Consider the following 18,928-nt stretch of genomic DNA (forward strand, 5'->3'; position numbering starts at 1 on the left):
TAAATGAAGGAACCCTCACGAAAATACTGAAAGAAAGATTAAATCCTAACCTCGTGAATGGAATAAAGATCCCAGAATGCTACATCCGCATACTGCAGAAGGTCTTTAAGGATCACTTTAACAGATTCAAAATCCGTATAACGCAAAGCATAGTGGAAGACGTAGCTCTAGAGGAAAGGAAATTCAGCATAATCGAGAGCGAACATAAGCGAGCACACCGAAATTCAGAGGAAAACAGAAAGCAAATACTAGCAAAATATTACTTCCCACATATGAGCAGTTTAATAAAACAATATACTAAAACTTGTGATATCTGCAGCAGCAACAAATACGATAGGCGACCACATAAACCGCAGTTGCAAGAAACTCCAGTACCTAAATATCCAACACAGATATTGCACATGGACTTGATGGAGATACAGGGAGAGAAGTATATATCATGCGTCGACAAGTTCTCTAAATTTGCGAAATTCTTCAGAATCAAGGATCGATCAGCTATTCATCTAAGGGACAAAATAACGAAGGTATTACACTATTTTACCGTCCCGAAAATGATTATATTCGACAATGAGCGCAGCTTCGTGAGCCCTATAACACTGAACTACATCAGGGCTTTGGGAATAGAAATCTACACCACACCATCACAAAAAAGCGAGGTAAACGGGACAATCGAAAGGGTGCATTCAACTATTATCGAAATAGTAAGATGTCTTCAGAAAGAATACCCGCAACTTTGCCAAAAAGAAATCATCAACTTAGCAGTAGATCGCTACAACAATTCAATACACTCTGTAACAAAAATGAAGCCCAGCGACGTTTTTTTCGGCAGACCAAGTGGAACATCCTATCAGAATCTCATCGAAGCAAGAATAAAGATTAATAACGAACTCACAGAACGCATCGAGAAAAATCAGAAAACGAAATTAAAGAGAGAAAACAACAAAAGAGACGAACCTAAAAACTATCCAATAGGTGAAACAATTTACGTTCGAGACAAGCAAATCAAGGCAAAGCACAAACCGATATACAAGAAAGAGATTGTGGCAAAAAACAATAAAGCTACCATTATTACCGCTTCCGGAAAAAGAATCCATAAATCACACATCAAGAACATATAACATTAGAATATTATGTTAATAATCAAAACCTTAGGTTTCTTTTTAGACTAGCAGTCACTAGAATTACAGCATTTCCGAAAATCTTCGAATTCAAAGGCGCAATAGCAACCATTAAACAAGGACAAGGTCAAATCTTGGAAGGAAATTTCAATTTGGTGCACATCATTGATTTAAAGAGCTATGACGAGGTTATACAACAAATCATTCCTTTGGTTGATGGAATCAAATCGACCAGCATAATGAAACCACAGTTAGAACACCAACTGGCTCAAATAATGGAATTTCTGACTAAATTGAGAAGCAGCAAATCAAGAGTTCAACGGTCAATAAATTGGATTGGTACAGCATGGAAATGGCTGGCAGGAACACCAGACGCCACAGACTGGGACAACATCGTTACAAGCCAAGACAAGCTGATACAAAATAATAATCAACAGTACAAAATAAATCGTGAAGTTATGAGGATAACAAACCAAGTAGTAGAAAGATTTAACCACATTTTGGAACATGTAGGGAACTTAGATCATCGATCCGAACAAATAATATTTAACAAACTTGGAATCATAAAAGAAGCCTTGGGAGAAATCGTGTTAGCGACAGAATTAGCAAAAAATGGAATTGTCAACACAAATCTTCTTAGCAGGATTGAAATCCAAAAAATACTGAAGGAGATCGATACACTACCCTACGTCAACGAAATTGAGGCAATAGAATACGCAAAACCACAGGTAGTAACCAATGGACGAGAAATTCTCTACATATTATCAATACCGAAGACAGGCAACCAGTACTATGACCACATTATAGCGAGATCAACAATCCGAAACTCCCAACAAGTCTACCTCGAATATCAGGAACTTCTCGTGAAAGATGACGTATATGGCATATCGACAAAATGCGAGAATTTAAGAAACATCACCATATGCGAAAGAAGTAAAATTCGAAAACTGGACGAAGGACACTGTATGTATCAACTGCTAAAGGGAATAAACGCCAGTTGCAGCCTTCAATACAATAAGGAAGAAATCATAGAAACCATAAGTGAAAATATCATCTTTCTCAATAATTTCAATGGGGAGCTAACAAGTGGCAACACGAGCAAACACTTAACTGGAAGCTTTATGATACAGCATACCAACGAAACCGTTCACATAAAAGGTCAGAAATTTACAAGCGAATCTGCCACCACGTCGCAAGTTTTACCACCTGTTCTTCAAGAAAATTTAAAAGAAGGAGATATCAAGCTAAGCCTCGACTACATTCACGATCTTCATATCAGCAACACAAAACAACTTCAGAAGCTAATACCAAGGAGCCAACTCTCTATAGCATCCGATATTACTATAGGACTCGTCATCATTGCAGTCATCATCATTTGGGTCATCAAGAAAAACATCAGCAAGGTTGTGAGGAAACGCACTCCAACAGTGGTTCCTACTATAGAGATTCCGCAAATTTCAGTCATAGAAGCACCAAAATTCCAGCTTGATCTACGGGACGCAGATCTTTGAAGGGGGAGGAGTTATCACCGTCTTTAGTTACATATTCAAGTGGTATCAAATTACATCTTCAGTACGATACTAATTTCTGTTCACATGAAAATTGCTGACACAGCGTCTGCAATCGAACATGTTTAAACATGAAGAAATTACGAAATTATCGTTCCCATCAAAAATGCTGACGAAACGTCTATAATTTTGCACGAGGCCGGAAATGAACTTAATTTTAATTACTATAAATACTGTTAGATTTTAAGATATGATTTAGTCTAAAATTGGTGTTAATAAGAATAGAATATTATAATTAAACTATCAATTCGAATTTAAGTAATTGTAAAATTTAATTTTTAAGTAATAGTTGTGACATTGTGTGAAATAAAATTATTTTTTTATAATCGAATCAAGATAGTTTAATAACTTATATTTACTATTTTGTAGTGTTTTTATTATTGTTTTTATTTCTCTCAGCATGCTATTGTCTGTTTTTGGATTATATGATTTTATTGCCTGTAAGGCTGCTTGAGAGTCTGATAGTATGACTATTTGTTGGTCCTTTATTCTTCTTCCTAATATTTGTTTGAGTGCACATTCAATCGCTGCTAACTCGCCTTCAAATACCGTGGTGTTATCTGGTAATTTGAAATAGTGATTGAAATATGCACTATGTACACCAGCTCCAGCTCCGTCATATTGTTTGAGCAGGGATCCATCAGTGTATACATGAAACCATTTGTCCTTTGGGTATTTTATATTAATGGTTTCCAAGGCTATTTGTCTAATAACTTCATTGTTGTTTGCTGTTTTTTTTATGTGTTTATTTAAATTTAATTCTACATCTACGTCTATGTATTCTAGTGGATCTTGAGGTGATAGATTTCGTTCCAATTTAGGAATTGGGCCCATTTTGTTAATAATTTCTTCCGTTTTTTGCTTGAAACTTGGTTGTGATTTCAGCTTGATTTCATGTTGTTTTTTTAAAAACCATGTGTGTTGTGATGGCGCGCTTCTAATTTTTTCATATAAATGTGTGGATCTGATGTCTATATCGGTTGCAATTGGGTTGTTGTTGGTGAAACTTCTCATGGCTTGTACTGGTGTTGTTTTTACTGCTCCTGTAATCAGGCGCAGGGCATTATTTTGGCAGGTTTCTAGTTTATTTTTCTTATTGTCTGCAATTCCAGTTAGAAGTTCAGCACCATAATTGATAACTGGTCTTATGTATGTTTTATATGTTCTATTTAGTAAGTCAGTTGTGCCCCCCCATTTACAGCCTGCTAATCTTTTTAGTATAGTTAATTTTTTGCTTGCCTTTTTTGTTGTGTTGTTAATGTGCTCGCCCATATTTAATTTAGAGTCTAATGTAATTCCCAGATATGTTGTGCTTGTTGTTCTTTTTATACTATCGTTTTTAATTCGTACGTTTATATCTGGCATTGTATGCTTTAATGTAAAAAATTGGTAAGTAGTTTTATTTGTATTAATCGTCATATTGTTTTCTTCTGACCATTCGACTAGTTTTTTTAGAGCTGGTGTCATTTTTTCCTCCAATAATTTTGCTGTGTTCTTTTTGTTATTTGCGCTAGTCCATAAAACTACGTCGTCTGCGTACATGCCTATAGATATATCAGAGTTTTTGTAATTTTTTACTAAGTCGTTGATATATATATTGAATAAGATTGGACTCAGCACGCAACCCTGTGGTAGTCCTACTTTGGTCTGCTTCCAGTTGGATCTTTTATTGTTCCACTTAGCTGAAATCCATCTCTGGTTGACAAAATTTCTGATGAATTTTAAAAATTTTCCATCTATATTCATCACTCTGAGTTTTTTAAAAAGATTTTCTCTCCATACCGTGTCGAAAGCACCTTTGAAATCTATAAATACTGCTAATGTGCTCTGATTGTTATTAAATGATGCTACTATGTGTTCTTTAAGGCGCAAAGCTTGGTGTATGGTTGAGAAGTTTGCACGAAACCCAGCTTGTTCATATGCTATTAATTGCTGTTTTTCAAGGTAGCTATTTAATCTATTAGCCATAATTTTTTCCATTATTTTTGCTAAGATGGAAGTGAGCGAGATGGGTCTGTAGCTACTTATATCAGAACTGCTTTTTCCCGGTTTTTTTATTGGGATAATAAAGGCTTTTTTCCACATTGCAGGAAATTCGTCTTCCTCATTCCATACTCGATTTAAAGATGTTAACAATATTTTCCTGTTGTTATCATTTATGTTTTTTACCATTTCTGGAAATATGCAATCTGGTCCGGGTTGTTTTTTATTTTTTAGCCAGTGAATAGCTACATTTAGTTCACTTATGTTGATGTCTGAGTTAAATAATCTATTATTACTTATGCTTTTGTATAGTTGTTTATTAATTTTTTTATTTTCTGCTTTTAGTTGTTTTGCTAGTTTGTGTTCATTTTTGTAGTATTTTGCGAATGAGTTGGCTATTTCTTTGTCGTCTGTTATTGTTTTATTATTATGTACAAAGATGTTTTGACAGTTTGTTTCTGATGTTGAATTTTGTTTATTTAGTTTGTTTATGTAATTATATACTTTTGTGCTATTGGTTCTGTAGTCCAAATTTGTGATGTAGCTGGTGAAATTGTCCCTTTTTGCTTTTTGTATTTCTCTTTTTAGTTCTGCGTCAAGTTTTCTCCAATTTTTGAGTGTTGTTGGGTTTTTATATTTTTCTGCTGAGTTTCTTTCTTTGTTACGTTTATTTTTTAATATATCAAGTTTTTTATTCCAAAAAGGCCTATAGTGTTTTATTCTACCTCTGGGTATCGATTGTTTTGCCGCTATGTTCATTATTTCTCCGAATTCTTTTATTGTGACCTGGTTGTGCATGTTTATCTTATTCAGCTCTCGGTGAAGAACATTGTTGTACTTCTCCCAGTTGGCCTTTTTGAAATTCCAAGATTTTTTATTTTTTGTTTTCGCTGTTTTTGTTTTATTTATGCAAATGCTGGTTTCGATCATTCTATGTCCACTACCCCCGTCCTCCACGACTTTCTTTTCTGCTGATTGTGCTAAATCCGATGTAATCATGATTAGGTCCGGGTTGGTAGAGTGACCTGTGTAATGAATGTATGTTCTGGGCTCGTTTTCTTTATACATTAACTCATAGGTGGTGGTGTTAATAAAATCTTCTATAACCTTTCCTGCTCCGTTTTTGTTTAGATATCCCCATGTCGGTGAGTGTCCATTGAAATCACCTGTTATGATTGATTTATTTTCCTCGATGGCGAAGTCTAAGTTGAGGTTATGATTGGGTGGCGCGTTGTACACACTATAATAACTATATTTTTGTTTGTTGATCCACACATTTATTTTTGCGACTTCTGAGATGTTATCCGAGTCCATAGTTTTTATTATTTTAAAATTTGCTGACATGTTTGATTTAACTCCTATCAGTATACCACTTGCTACTAGTCTGCTTTTACATAAATTGTATGTTTCATAATTTTTGAATTTGTAGTATTTTTTTGTTTCTTCTGTAATATTTGATTCAACTATGCTGAATATATCTATATCGTTTTCGTATATATATTTTTCTATTATTTTCTTTTTTGGTTGTGATAAACCTCCCGCGTTCCAGTGTAAAGTTTTAAAATATTCTATTTTTCTTGTTTTCATATGCAAATATACATATGTACATATGTCAAATATACATATGTGCGCATAAGGCGTATGTGTGTTTTGGGTTATGTTTCAGTCTTAATAAAGACTTTTTATTTATTTTTTATTGCTTTTGTAAATTTTTGTAGCTTTTATTTCGATTTAGTATTTCAGTATTTCAGCGTTGCATGACATCTACTTTACTTTCTTGCTCACTCCATAAAATGTAGTTCATTTTGTTTTAGACGGGGTGCACCACGAGGAGGCGAACTACTTTACACCCCTTTTTTTTTTTTTTTTTTTTTTTACAATAAACATTATTATACTTATTTACAATTTTAAATATAAAAAATAATTAACAAAAATTAATTATAATATTTAAAGACTAACTGCATACCATTTATAATCTTCTATTAATCTTTCATTTTTAATACAATCCTCTAGCCATTTATGAGTCAAATGTCTACTACTTGGATTATATAATTTCCTTAAAATAAAAATTTATTGAATTATATAATATTATTTGAAATTTTAAACTTACCTGGCCTCAATTAATTTTTTACAATCAATTGAATCATTTGAGTGTAGAATAAATTTCGCTCCCTTACTGTGATCTAAAACTGTTCCTCCGAACTTCTTAAACAAATCAATTTCAGTCTTTTTAATTAAATTCTCAGTTTCGGATTTTAAATATATACTAATTTTATTAAATATTTTGTTCACTTTTTCTTGTTTTATCTCTTTAGATTCAGGAGTTTTTTCAGTTTTTATTTTTTGTTTTTTATTTATAATTGGACTATTTGTTTCATCAATTACTTCACTTTTACGTTTTTTAATTAATTTTTCATCTTTTATTTCTTTTTCAATTTTATCAGCACTTAATAATTTCATATCATTGTTATCATCTTTTTCTTCCTTTTTTATACTATCAATATCTAATAATTTAATATTCTTTTTATCATCTATAGAGCTATCGTTATCATTACTGCTATCGTCTTTTCCTGCATCATATAATTTTGTTTTAATAAATAATTCAATTTTACTACTGCTATCATCATTATCACTGCAATTCTTTAAGCCTTTAAATAACATATCAACATTAATATTTTCTCTAGAATTTTCATATAAAACATGTAATTCTTGAACATTAGTTGCCTCTTTAGGCGATTTATCATCCCGAATTTTCGTTATACGAGGAAATCTTATTGATATCCCATTAGCGGTATGTACTTCTGATTTTGTAAATTCAGCACCAGTAATTTCCCAAACAGGCATATCAAATGGATTTTTTGCAATAAAATCTGGTATTAATTGTTTAGAAACATTAAGCCATTTTGGTAAACTTTTAGTATTACAACGTTCCAATAATGTATTCAATTCATTTTGTAATGATTCCATTGTTGAATCATCTAAACCAGAATGAACTTTTGTTACAGTTCCCCATAATTTTGTATTTTTATCGTATGATCCCATTAAGAATATACTTAACATTCCTCCTTTTTTACCAGTACCAAACCAAGCACCTAATACAACTAAATCAGCTGAATCAGCCATTTGACCTTGAAATAAATAATCCTTTTTAATTTTTAACCAACCTCGTTTACCCGGTTGATATAAACTATTTACATTTTTTAATACTAGACCTTCCAATCCAGCTTTTAAAACCTACATTTTTAAAAAAAAATTAATTATTATTTTAATCAATACTAAAATTTTGATATGAATAATTTACCTTTGCTGTCATAGTTGCTAATTCCATCGTATTCTTGATGATATAATATTCAGAAAGTTGAACATGATTTTTTATTGGCTTAATATTGTTTTCTAAAATCTTTTTTCGTTCTTTTATAGTCCTTTAAGATTAAAAAAAAAATGTGTTATAAAAAAATTAGTTAAAACTAAATACAAAATACTTAATCAAAATATTTAACCTAATAAAAGGTCTTTTTGAAAATGAAAAATTTATGTAAAAATAAATCCCAAAAGTGATCATATAAAAAAGAGAAAATCAAATTCTTGCAACTTGTAAATGACTTAAAAAATAGTAAACTTCTCTATTCAAATCTAATCGTTTCGTTTAAATTTTTTTTCTGTATCCAAAATATTTAATAAATACTACTTTTAAATTTTCTTTTGATTCCACCTTTTCTTCCCATTGAAAGAATCTAAGAAAAAACTATTTAACTTGCGAATTTTAATTTGTTCTTCTTCAAGATACAAAATGTGTAATGCCCTTAGGAAATGAATAGATTGCACACGTAAGGTTTAAACCTTAAAATAAAATTTTCCTTCCTACTCTTCACTTTAATTTTCATTCTTATAGGTATTTCATCTATGAATATTTATGTAAAGGTACATAATATACAAAATGAATATTTATTGTAAAATTCAAATTACCTTTTAGTTAAATCCTCGCCATTGAAATAAATACAATCAAATACAAATAAGCATACTTCTGAATTAGCAAACTGCTCTTTTTTATGTACACCAAGTGTTCCAAATGGTAAAAGTTCACCAGTTTTCGTATTTACAACAAGAATTTCCGAATCTAGTATCATATCATTACCACTTGGAAATGCCTTAAATTAAATTTTAATAAAACATTTGATTAAAAGTTAATAAAAAAAATTAATTTTAAAAATTTATTTTTAAAAGTTGATTTGATTGTGAAATAAAAAATAAGTTGATAATTTGCTTATTTAGCTTAAAGTAAACTATTTTAAATTCAAATAAGCGTGTTTATAACAAATTATAGTAAATTATCTTCATAGAAACACTTTTGAAACCGAAATTGTAAAATGCGACGATCTTCTCATTTTAATTTGAAAATTTGTTCTACATATTTTGGCATCAAAAATTCGTTACTTACATACATACATGATATAAAAGTATTTTTTAGTACGTTCGAACAAAAGCATTTTTTTTTTATACATATGGAACGTTATATTTTTGTATTTACCTTTGGAATGTATTCCTTACACCGAGCTATTTTGTGGTCCAACACCGGCTTTAAATTTCTAGTGTAAAATCTAAAAAAGAATAGCATTTGAATTTTGTTTTAATATTATGTGATGTCATAATATAGTATGTATATTTATTGTATTGTATGGTGCCAAATATACTGTTTGTACATATTGTAAAAAAATATACTTTTAAAATTTTAAACGATTTCGCAACTTGTGCGATCAAATTACATATTTTGAACAGATTATGAGCATAGCTCTTATAGTGAAAAATAAAATTTCTGTAGGAAAATAAATTCTAAATCCTTAAGATGAATAACGAGAAATTTTGTTGCACGAAAAAACTGCAAACAAGTTAACATAAAACTTTTTATGAAAATACTCAGTAATGTAAAGATAAGTATGTAAATGAAAAATATTAACATACCTATTAAAATATTTAACATGTGTATAAATATTGAGTAATAGTATTTCTATGATCTCACCTGAATTCTGTGCCACTTTTATGTATTTGAACACGTTCACCATCATATTTTATTTCACTAAACATTCCTTCTGGATTTTTTTCGATTGCTCTTTCAACAGATTTACATGCTTCTGCTAACATTGGACTTATTGGAGACATTAATGTAACATGCCCACTACTACTTTTTCCTGCAGTTCCACTTAAACCTTGAACATCCTGTTAAGTTTAAAATGACACAAATTTAAATATTCTTTCTATATACTACCAAAAATTCATTTACCTTGCATGTAATTTTATTTTTTGAAATCGATGGAGCATATTTATCTACAACCGTTTTTAGATCTCGTGATAATTGATATGTCTGATAAGCATCTGAATGAAGAGCATCTAAAATATGTCTTGGACCAGCGTTTATTCTTAAATCGTGTTTTATAAGACGAATAACCTACAATATTGAAAAATTTTACAATTATATATTAATATTATTATTGTAATTAAGTATACCTACCATCTTTAAGTCATTAATAGTAGCTCTCCTACAAAATATAGAAAATAGTTCAATTTGATCATCTTCTTTTGTAATTTCACTAAGTTCATCTAAAAATTTATCAACGTCTTGCAAAGTAAGTGAACTTGATTTTTTTGGAATAATTTTTTCGGATAATTCAAAATATTTTTTTAAAGTTTCTGAAACATCACCTAAAATAGAAAATAAAAAGCAAATTTATATTAATTTCCCTTTAAAAACAAGGTTAGTAAGGTAATCAAATTTTCTATTTTCCAATTTTTACCATTTTCCAAATCTGTTAGCATATCTTTTTGATTTGCACGAAAAATTTTTGAAAATAATTTTATTAATTGTTTACTCTGCAAATTATAAACTCGGCGCACGGCTGATGGAAGCAATAATTTCATCCATAAATAAATATCTCCTTCAAATGTCTTGTTATTTGATCCCTAAATTGTTTTTTAATATTTTATAGGTTGTAGCAAAGAAATAACTAAATAATTTGATAAATGAACGTACCTTTATCAAAAAGTTTTGTAAAATTTCAGATTTCTTGTTGTAACTACTTTCCTTTGCAATTTTTTCACATAGATTTTGAAAAACCTGAAAACTATTATCTTCACTATCCTCTTTAAAGGCTTTATCTTTACTCGTTGAAGAAGTCTCCTTAGTTTGAAATGCCTTGGAAGTAGTTGGTTTTAATTTGTCGGTTTTCTAAAAAAAACAAAAATTACTTTTATGCATCCATAATTTTTTTATAAAATAATAATACTTTTTCTTTAGGTAAGGCACCAGAAAAAGAATTTATCTTTTCTATAATAATATCTTTATGCTCCTCACTCAATTCATCCCATCCATCTATATCATCTATACAATCGATTTTTTTGGTCGTTGCTCTGGCTTTTTTGAAACTTTCGAATAAACAATTTGTATGATACCATTGCTTTACTAACCCTTCACTAAAAATAGAAAATAAAATTATATTTGTTATTGTGTCTAATTTTATTAAAAGATATTCTTACTCAGAAAAAAAGTTAGGAACCAATTTTGCTATTCTAAGCTCGCCACTTTCACAATTTTCTTTACACTTTTTACATTTTGCCCTACCAGTTTTAGCTTTTTCAGCAAAAAATAACTTTTTATTTGTATCATCCATTTCTTAACAAAAAAAAAAACTTTTAAAAAATATTTCACAATTTCAAAACACAACCACGTAATCTAAGATTTGTGTTTCTAGTGTCTGATACCAATAGACTACAGATGTTTTTATGGTAAATCGCCGGCACCAAAAAATTTTTTTTATTTTGTTATTTAATGTTTTTTTCATAATTTTGATGACATTCTGCTGCTGTCAGAATTCCATCACAATGAATAGCAAAGCCCCAAACCTGTCGCCATTAGCTAAAAAATTAATTTTTGAAATTGTCACCACCAGGAACGAAAAAATTTCATTTTTCTTTAAAAAAGCTGCCAGATGCAAAAAACTATTGGAAAAATGATTTTAAAAAAAAACTTAGTCTTTCTTTAACGTAATTTATTATTGTTAATCTAAATTTAATTTCGTTAATTTTCTTATTCTAATGTTCATAAATATGTTGGTATACTTTTTCTCTGTTAATATAATCTTCCTTCAGTTTCTTCAAGGAAAAGCACCGATTAGTGTATTTCTTTTTATATTTTCGATATATTTCAAAATCGAAAATTTTCGTGTAGGTAGTTTTTTCCTAAACCTTTTTTCGAGAATTGAAAGCTTTTTTTATTATAGATTACAAACTCGTCAAATAGAAAATTTTGTAATAGGAAAATACGCAATATTAATTACAACCATGTGTAAACCACATTTTTAAAATAAAATTTTGAGAATCGATTCTCTCAAATTATCTATAAGAGAGCTTTACTCTTTCATTCAAAGCTTTTTTATATAACTCGGATATAACTGAGAAAATCAGTAACGGTAAGAAAGGTTCCTGTTTAAACTAAATATTACAATAAACAATTACACAATATTTCTACTAGATCCTAAGCATAAATTAAATAAACTTATCACTTTTATAATTTTTAATGGAACTTAATATATCAATAATAACCAACATTTTCGTTACAGGCTCAAATTGCGATATAGTGTTTCATTCTTCTAAATCAAAAAATGGAACATTTACAACACCATTATTTCCAAAATCATATCCAGCGAGGACATTTTGTAGAATTGAATTTATTGGACAAGGAAAAGAACGTATTCAAGTAGATATAAAAAACAAAATAATTTGGATATAGTTTTTTAAATTAATATATTATTTTAACTTTTATTTTTAGATAAGTTTTCCTGAGTTCAGCTTACCATCAGATGATGACAATTATAATTGCCAGGACTCCGATAATTTACAAGTACTAGTTCCAATAAGGCATCGTTATGAACCAATAGAAATTTTATGTGGTGATTTTATGCCAAAACCAATAATGTCAGATGGATCAAAAATGCTATTAGAGTTTCGGGGAAGAAAAAGTGGAAAAGGAAATCGAGGATTCAGAGGAGAATACAAATTTTTAGAAAGTAAGTAAATGAAATATGAATTTAAGATGTTAATTTGAATTGACGTAGCTTTTTCGTATCGTTATTAACTTGAGTATTTAATATAGATTATGGTATTATAACTGGAAAACAATTACCTACTGGAGATTGTGCGTTTGCTTATAATGTTTCAGATGGCCGTGATGGATGGTTCCAGTAAGTAATTATATAATTCATAAATTGTTTATAATTTGAAATATCAATATATTTTTAGTTCACCAAATTTTCCTGGAGCTTACCCACGAAATATTGAGTGCAATTATTACTTTTATGGTGGTCAATATGATAAAATTCATATAAGATTTTCTTACTTTGATGTTGAAGGAGTTTATCCGTAAATATTATACAATCATTTGCTACAATTATTTTTATACTTTTGTTTACTATTAAATTGACTATATTAATTTTATTTTATATAATTAACTGTTATAGATGCGATGAGGAATCTGCTAGTGATTATGTTGAATTTTCAAATTTTATGAGTGAAGATCGCAAATTCATAAAATATTGTGGAAAGTATCAAAGTTTCAGTGTTAGATCTGATGGAAAATTTTTCCGAATAACATTTAGAACAAATGATCGGTTCGATAAAACTGGATTTCGTGCTCATTATGAATTTGTTGCGTATATGCCACCAACTGAAAACCCGAATAATCAAAAAAAGATTCAAAAACCAATTTCAGGAAAAGCTTGTGGTAACATTTAAAATTACCATAATATTTCATTTATCTAACCATATAAATATTATGCTGATAAAATTTTTATATAATAATTTTTTTTTTATTTTAGGCGCTGAGATCAACATTATCATCTTTATTATAGTTTACACTCTTCAAAGCTTAATTAAAGTTATTGAAATTTCATAGCTTTTGAATTTAAAATAAAGAGTTAATATTGTCTTTTAGTATACAAATGTACATTGTTTGTTAATTAAAAATTATTTTCATTTAATTTATTTTTTTTTCTATTATATTTAATGTATACATTCTTATTTTTACTTTACAATAGAAAATCTAGATAATTAATAAATATTATTAAAGTAAAAATACAAAAAATAATCATAAGATTTTAAAATAAAAATGTGATTTTTAATTATTTGTTTAAAAATTACTCTAAAATTTTACAGGTATTCTGAAATATTTGATAATAAATAATAATTTTGTAACATCATAACGTCAAATTACAAAGCTTATACGAACATTAGGTCACATATTATAAAAATTAAATTTATTTTGGACAGTCAAAGAAACACAATCACCCTTAATTCTGTTCAATATTATTATTGATATCAGCAAATTTAAATTGTAATAAAACTATAACATTAGTAAAATTTGAAATAAGTATTTGAAATATTAAACGATTATTTAATGCGAACATTTTAAAACAATAAAACTTTGTATTTTTAAATGAACTTCTCAAGAGAAATAGGTCTGTCTGCAAAGAAAAATAAATAAATTAATATATTATTACTACTGTACCATTTTTGTAAAAATATATTTTAGGTACTTACATTAGTTTCATTATAGCAGCTTATGAATCGAATAATTAAATTTTTAATAATATTACTAATTTCAATAATTTTATCGTAAACAATTAAAAAATATATTATATCCCAACATAATTTTAAATGATTCAATATACCCCATATTAAAAATTCTTTCTTAAATATAATATGTTGTATTACCCTGTATAGAGACATTGTTATTACAAAAAATAAATATCCGAACGTAAAAAATAATGGCCATCGAAAAATATTATTAAATAATCTTAATATATTTAAACATTTCCAATAAAGTGAAATCATTTCTCGAAATTTTTGACTTTGTTGTCCATTATTGTGCTCAGGTGTTGCGAATTCTAGTTCGAATATTAAACGAAAAAGAAAAATAAATTATAATGTATGTAATGAAATTCACTACATATAATTATTATACATAAATAAAAATTCTAATATAAAATGAAATAAATTTGTATTCTTAATCTGATGAGCGTATGGGAAGTAAATTATTACATAACTATATACATAATAATAAAATCCCATACACATAATGCATTTTAGATAATACAACAAAAGTTAATTCATGACTGAAATTAAAACTTAATAAACTGGGCAAAATTCTATATAAAATTTGTAAATGTTCTTAATCCCGGAGATGCCTGGATAAAGAAAACTAAAAAAGTACAAAGTATTGTAATTTTTTTGATTTATGAATGCTTGTGTTTTCGAAAATATGTACGTCAAAAAAAAAGTAATATAAAAAAGTAATAAAGCATTGAGCCCTTTATTAGCCCTTTCAAAAACTGTTTGCTTTAAGCTTCTTTTTATTTACTGAACTGCAGTTATATGCAAAAAAAAACTTAGGCACGTAGAAATTTCATAAAAATTTGTTAAAATTTCTGTATCACAGAAACTTGAAATTTGACACTCACTCCTGAATGAAAACTTTACCCATTTTTGATTCTTTAATTCTAGTCATTGTTAAATATTGCTATACATCCTTCTTAATCACTCTACATAACCATTAATGTTTTAGTATGCTAAGGATAGAACAACTTTCCCACTACTTTTAAGATATTCGCCTTAATTGTATATTGGCATTATTGGAAGTAAATGGTAAGTACCTTTAGTTTCATACCATTTTGAACATTCAACATACATTGTGAATGTTATTATGTACGTATAACAAAATTTTGTTGTACATGCTTTCATTTTTTATCATTTTTAACTTAATAGTTTTATAACAACTAAAAATAATGCACGAATAAAAGTGAAAATTTATGAATTTTTATTTAATAATTTGTTATTGACATCTTAGGGATATACATGCATCTAAGAGGCATATTTATATTTTAATAACTAAAATCAGGAAATATAAAAATTGGAAGGAAAGAAGAGGAACTGTTACAAAAGAAACCATTATTTATGTTAATATATTTACCATTCAAATGGTCCAAATGTGATTTAATTGCTTGCATAATTCTTTCTAAATAATTTGTTATAGCTAATGAAATAAGATAGTAAAATGAAATGTAATAAACATGAATCAAATAAATGTACATTACATGAATCCAACACATAAAATATTTATAATTTTCTTTCAATTTCTCAATATGATTTCCAAATAATGGTAAATCAATGAGAATTTCATAAAAAATAATTATAAATTTTATAATTAAAAAATATAAAAATGTTTTTGTTAAAACTTTTGTAAATTTTTTACTTAAAACTTTATGAATTTTTATCAACGTATTCATCAATTTCACCATTCTACTTCCATATTTAACCCATGAAATGTAGCAGCAAATAGATGCTAAAATTTGTGCAATAAACATAAGATTAAAAGCAGTATCATAATACAAATCACCACCAATATAAAAGAAGAATTGTACTTGAGGATAAGTTATTGGTATTAAAATTATTAATATAAAATTAAAAAATTTCCAAAATTTTGCTGAAGATTTTGAATATTTTAAATGAATTTTTGTTTTATCAAAACGAAATATACCAAATCCGAATAGTATACCATAAATGTAAAGAAAATATAATAATAAATATGGTAATTTATATTTTAAAATCATTTTTTCTCTATTTAAATGAAAACTAAACTTATGTACAAATACATGTAAATAATATGTAATTCACTTAAATTAATTAATGAAAAGAAAAAAGTCATAATTTAATTTTTATTAGTTGCATTAACCCCAAAAACAAAAGTATTTTCTGTTTATTTAAAAATTTTGCGTTCCCATAATAAACACCGTAATATTTACTAATATTACTATTTACTAAAAATTATTATTGTTATTTAGTTACTATGAATTTAAATATTATTATTTACTTCCACGCACTGTTTGTGACATATGCTCCGAACTGTATTAAATATTCACAGGTCTATTTAAGTAATTGATTTCTTCACAATTTAATTAAGTTAATTTGAAAAATTGCTTTTTAATGGAGAAAAAAATCGTTATTGTAGACACATTTTGTATGTCCTATAATAATTTAAATAACACTTTAGTTTAAGCCCGTATACTTACCTACTTTTTCGATAAAGCTTCTTTATTAATTATATTAATATATAAAATTTAAAATTTACAATTAATAATCATGTGTGCACATTCTATAATCTATATAAAATGTGTTTAGGCAAATATTTGGGTACCTTATGCTCAATTATTTACTTGAAGTGTATTGACTGTTCATCGTTGTTAAAATATCTAAATGTACATTTAAGTGTAATCCAAGAAGTATTTTGTAACACAAGAATAGCGAATTTTAAATTATTACACATTCTACATGTATATTAAACATGTAGAATTAGAATATCCCTTTGAAAAAATATCAATCACATTTATTCCGTAATAATACGCAACATAATTATTTACATTAATATATTATTTATAGGAACATACCAATATTGTAAATAAAACAGATTCATTACAAAATACTTTACTTTTTTCAGTAAAAAAATTTACTTTAATAGTTTAAATTTTTTCACATATTTATGTACAGATTCTTTTGGGTATGGTTTAACAGCTATACAAGTTGGAATATTTTCTGGTTGTTCTATCCATAATTTATGTTTGATATCATTTTCTTCTAATAATTTGCGAAGATCTTGAATAGACTGTTGGTCTGGAGCCTAAAAATTTCAAATTATCATTAAATATTCATTAAACAATAAGAAAATATCTGACTTCTAAAATAACTTTGTGCATATTATCTATGTCATTAAAATATGCTTCAGTATCTTTATCTTCTCTAAATTGATGAGTTACGGCAGTAGTAGCATGACAGCACTAAAATATATAAGTATAATTAATTACTTATTATGTTATATTAATAATTTGGTTATTAAAAATTAGGTTAGTATCTATGTACATACTTGTGCAATGACTGCTCCAACCGGCCAATTCAGCACTTTTATTAAATCGCCACGAACTATAACGTATTGTACTATAGAGGACATTGAATCAGATAAAAATTTAATTTATTTAATATTAAATAAAATTATAGGATGTAGATTTTTTAGACAAAAAAGTAATCTACAAATTTTCCAAAAACTTTTAGGATGTTTTATATCTGAAAAAGGAATGAAAAATCAAAGGCTTGTTTTTGTTTATATTCAAACATTGACATAACAGCAATCTCGAGTCTCGATATTATATATTTGTTATGTCAAGATTCGAATTGTTTTTCGCATTAAGAAAATCATGATTTCAGGGTTGCCAAATAAATATTTATTTCTGTGAACAATTACATAAAATTTCATTAGTAGAAAATGACAAAATTTTTAAAATAATGTATAATTATGTACTTATTTGCTATTAAACAAGTTTTGATAACTGCAATAGTAACGCTCATCGTTCACAATAGATGGATATTTTTTATTTATCAATAAAAAGAAAAGTTTAAAGTAAATCATTTATTTTCCAATGTTATTTGTTTAATATTCCTGATCCATTCGGTAACTATACTCAACCACGCCTTCATACTTTTTTGGTGTTATTGGAACGCAACCAATATAATGCAAGGAGCAGGTTTTTATAATTATTTAAGTTAAATTGAAAACAGAACAAGAATGATATTTCTCGGCGAAATGTCAAAATTTATATAGAATACACATACATATACAAATGGGACTATCCAGAAAGAAGCAAAATTGTCTTCGTTAATTTAACCTACAGCGACAAAATAGCCGAATATCCTATTTTTTCGGTTTTTTCAAAATCATCTGTTTCCATATGTGTATAACATTATATGCAAAATACTGAACAGTTGATTTTGCGCTTGACGGTCATTTCCCACAAAAATACCACTCAATTCAATAAAATTAAATGGCTTTAATGGTATTTTTGTGGGAAGTGACTGTCAAGCAATATTGCCGTTTCGTTGTTGTTTTGTTCTGTTCCTCGGTTTTGGTTTTGCTTTTACAATTAATGAGCAATATAATATTAATAATCTATTTTATAGTACATTTTTCAAGTTGAATTTACGACAAAAAATTTGGATGCGAACTTAGATAAATGTACATACTTTAAATTTGATAAAATAAAGTTTTGACTATTTAAAATTTTTTAAAGGTAATTTTTAACCAGTTAATTCTTACATAATGCCATCTATTGAGTAAATTTAACAAAAATGTTTTGAATTAAGAATTATTTACATAACGGTAAAATTAAA

The 18,928-nt window shown here is 27.7% G+C and overlaps 3 protein-coding genes across 3 annotated transcripts; 1 reads left to right on the forward strand and 2 right to left on the reverse strand.

Moving 5' to 3' along the window:
* Positions 1-6,616: 6,616 nt before the first annotated feature.
* On the reverse strand, positions 6,617-11,450 carry LOC129611864 (DNA ligase 3). The gene is made up of 12 exons (XM_055525268.1): positions 11,198-11,450; positions 10,948-11,134; positions 10,695-10,889; positions 10,459-10,624; positions 10,176-10,366; positions 9,948-10,112; positions 9,687-9,883; positions 9,198-9,267; positions 8,636-8,817; positions 7,971-8,091; positions 6,780-7,903; positions 6,617-6,725 (listed from the first exon to the last, which is right to left on the reverse strand). The coding sequence occupies exons 1-12, from the start codon at positions 11,329-11,331 to the stop codon at positions 6,617-6,619; spliced, it is 2,841 nt and encodes a 946-aa protein (XP_055381243.1). The 5' UTR covers positions 11,332-11,450.
* A 786-nt stretch (positions 11,451-12,236) lies between these two features.
* LOC129612022 (suppressor of lurcher protein 1-like) lies at positions 12,237-13,742 on the forward strand. The gene is made up of 6 exons (XM_055525462.1): positions 12,237-12,416; positions 12,489-12,726; positions 12,813-12,900; positions 12,959-13,078; positions 13,177-13,439; positions 13,534-13,742. The coding sequence occupies exons 1-6, from the start codon at positions 12,237-12,239 to the stop codon at positions 13,608-13,610; spliced, it is 966 nt and encodes a 321-aa protein (XP_055381437.1). The 3' UTR covers positions 13,611-13,742.
* A 3,389-nt stretch (positions 13,743-17,131) lies between these two features.
* Positions 17,132-17,830, reverse strand: LOC129612064 (putative peptidyl-tRNA hydrolase PTRHD1). The gene is made up of 3 exons (XM_055525519.1): positions 17,631-17,830; positions 17,443-17,544; positions 17,132-17,387 (listed from the first exon to the last, which is right to left on the reverse strand). The coding sequence occupies exons 1-3, from the start codon at positions 17,712-17,714 to the stop codon at positions 17,217-17,219; spliced, it is 357 nt and encodes a 118-aa protein (XP_055381494.1). The 5' UTR covers positions 17,715-17,830; the 3' UTR covers positions 17,132-17,216.
* Positions 17,831-18,928: the final 1,098 nt, after the last annotated feature.

Source organism: Condylostylus longicornis, unplaced genomic scaffold (assembly GCF_029603195.1).
Source record: "Condylostylus longicornis isolate FDR11 unplaced genomic scaffold, ASM2960319v2 ptg000055l, whole genome shotgun sequence".
In the NCBI taxonomy this organism is placed as follows: Eukaryota; Metazoa; Arthropoda; class Insecta; order Diptera; family Dolichopodidae; genus Condylostylus; species Condylostylus longicornis.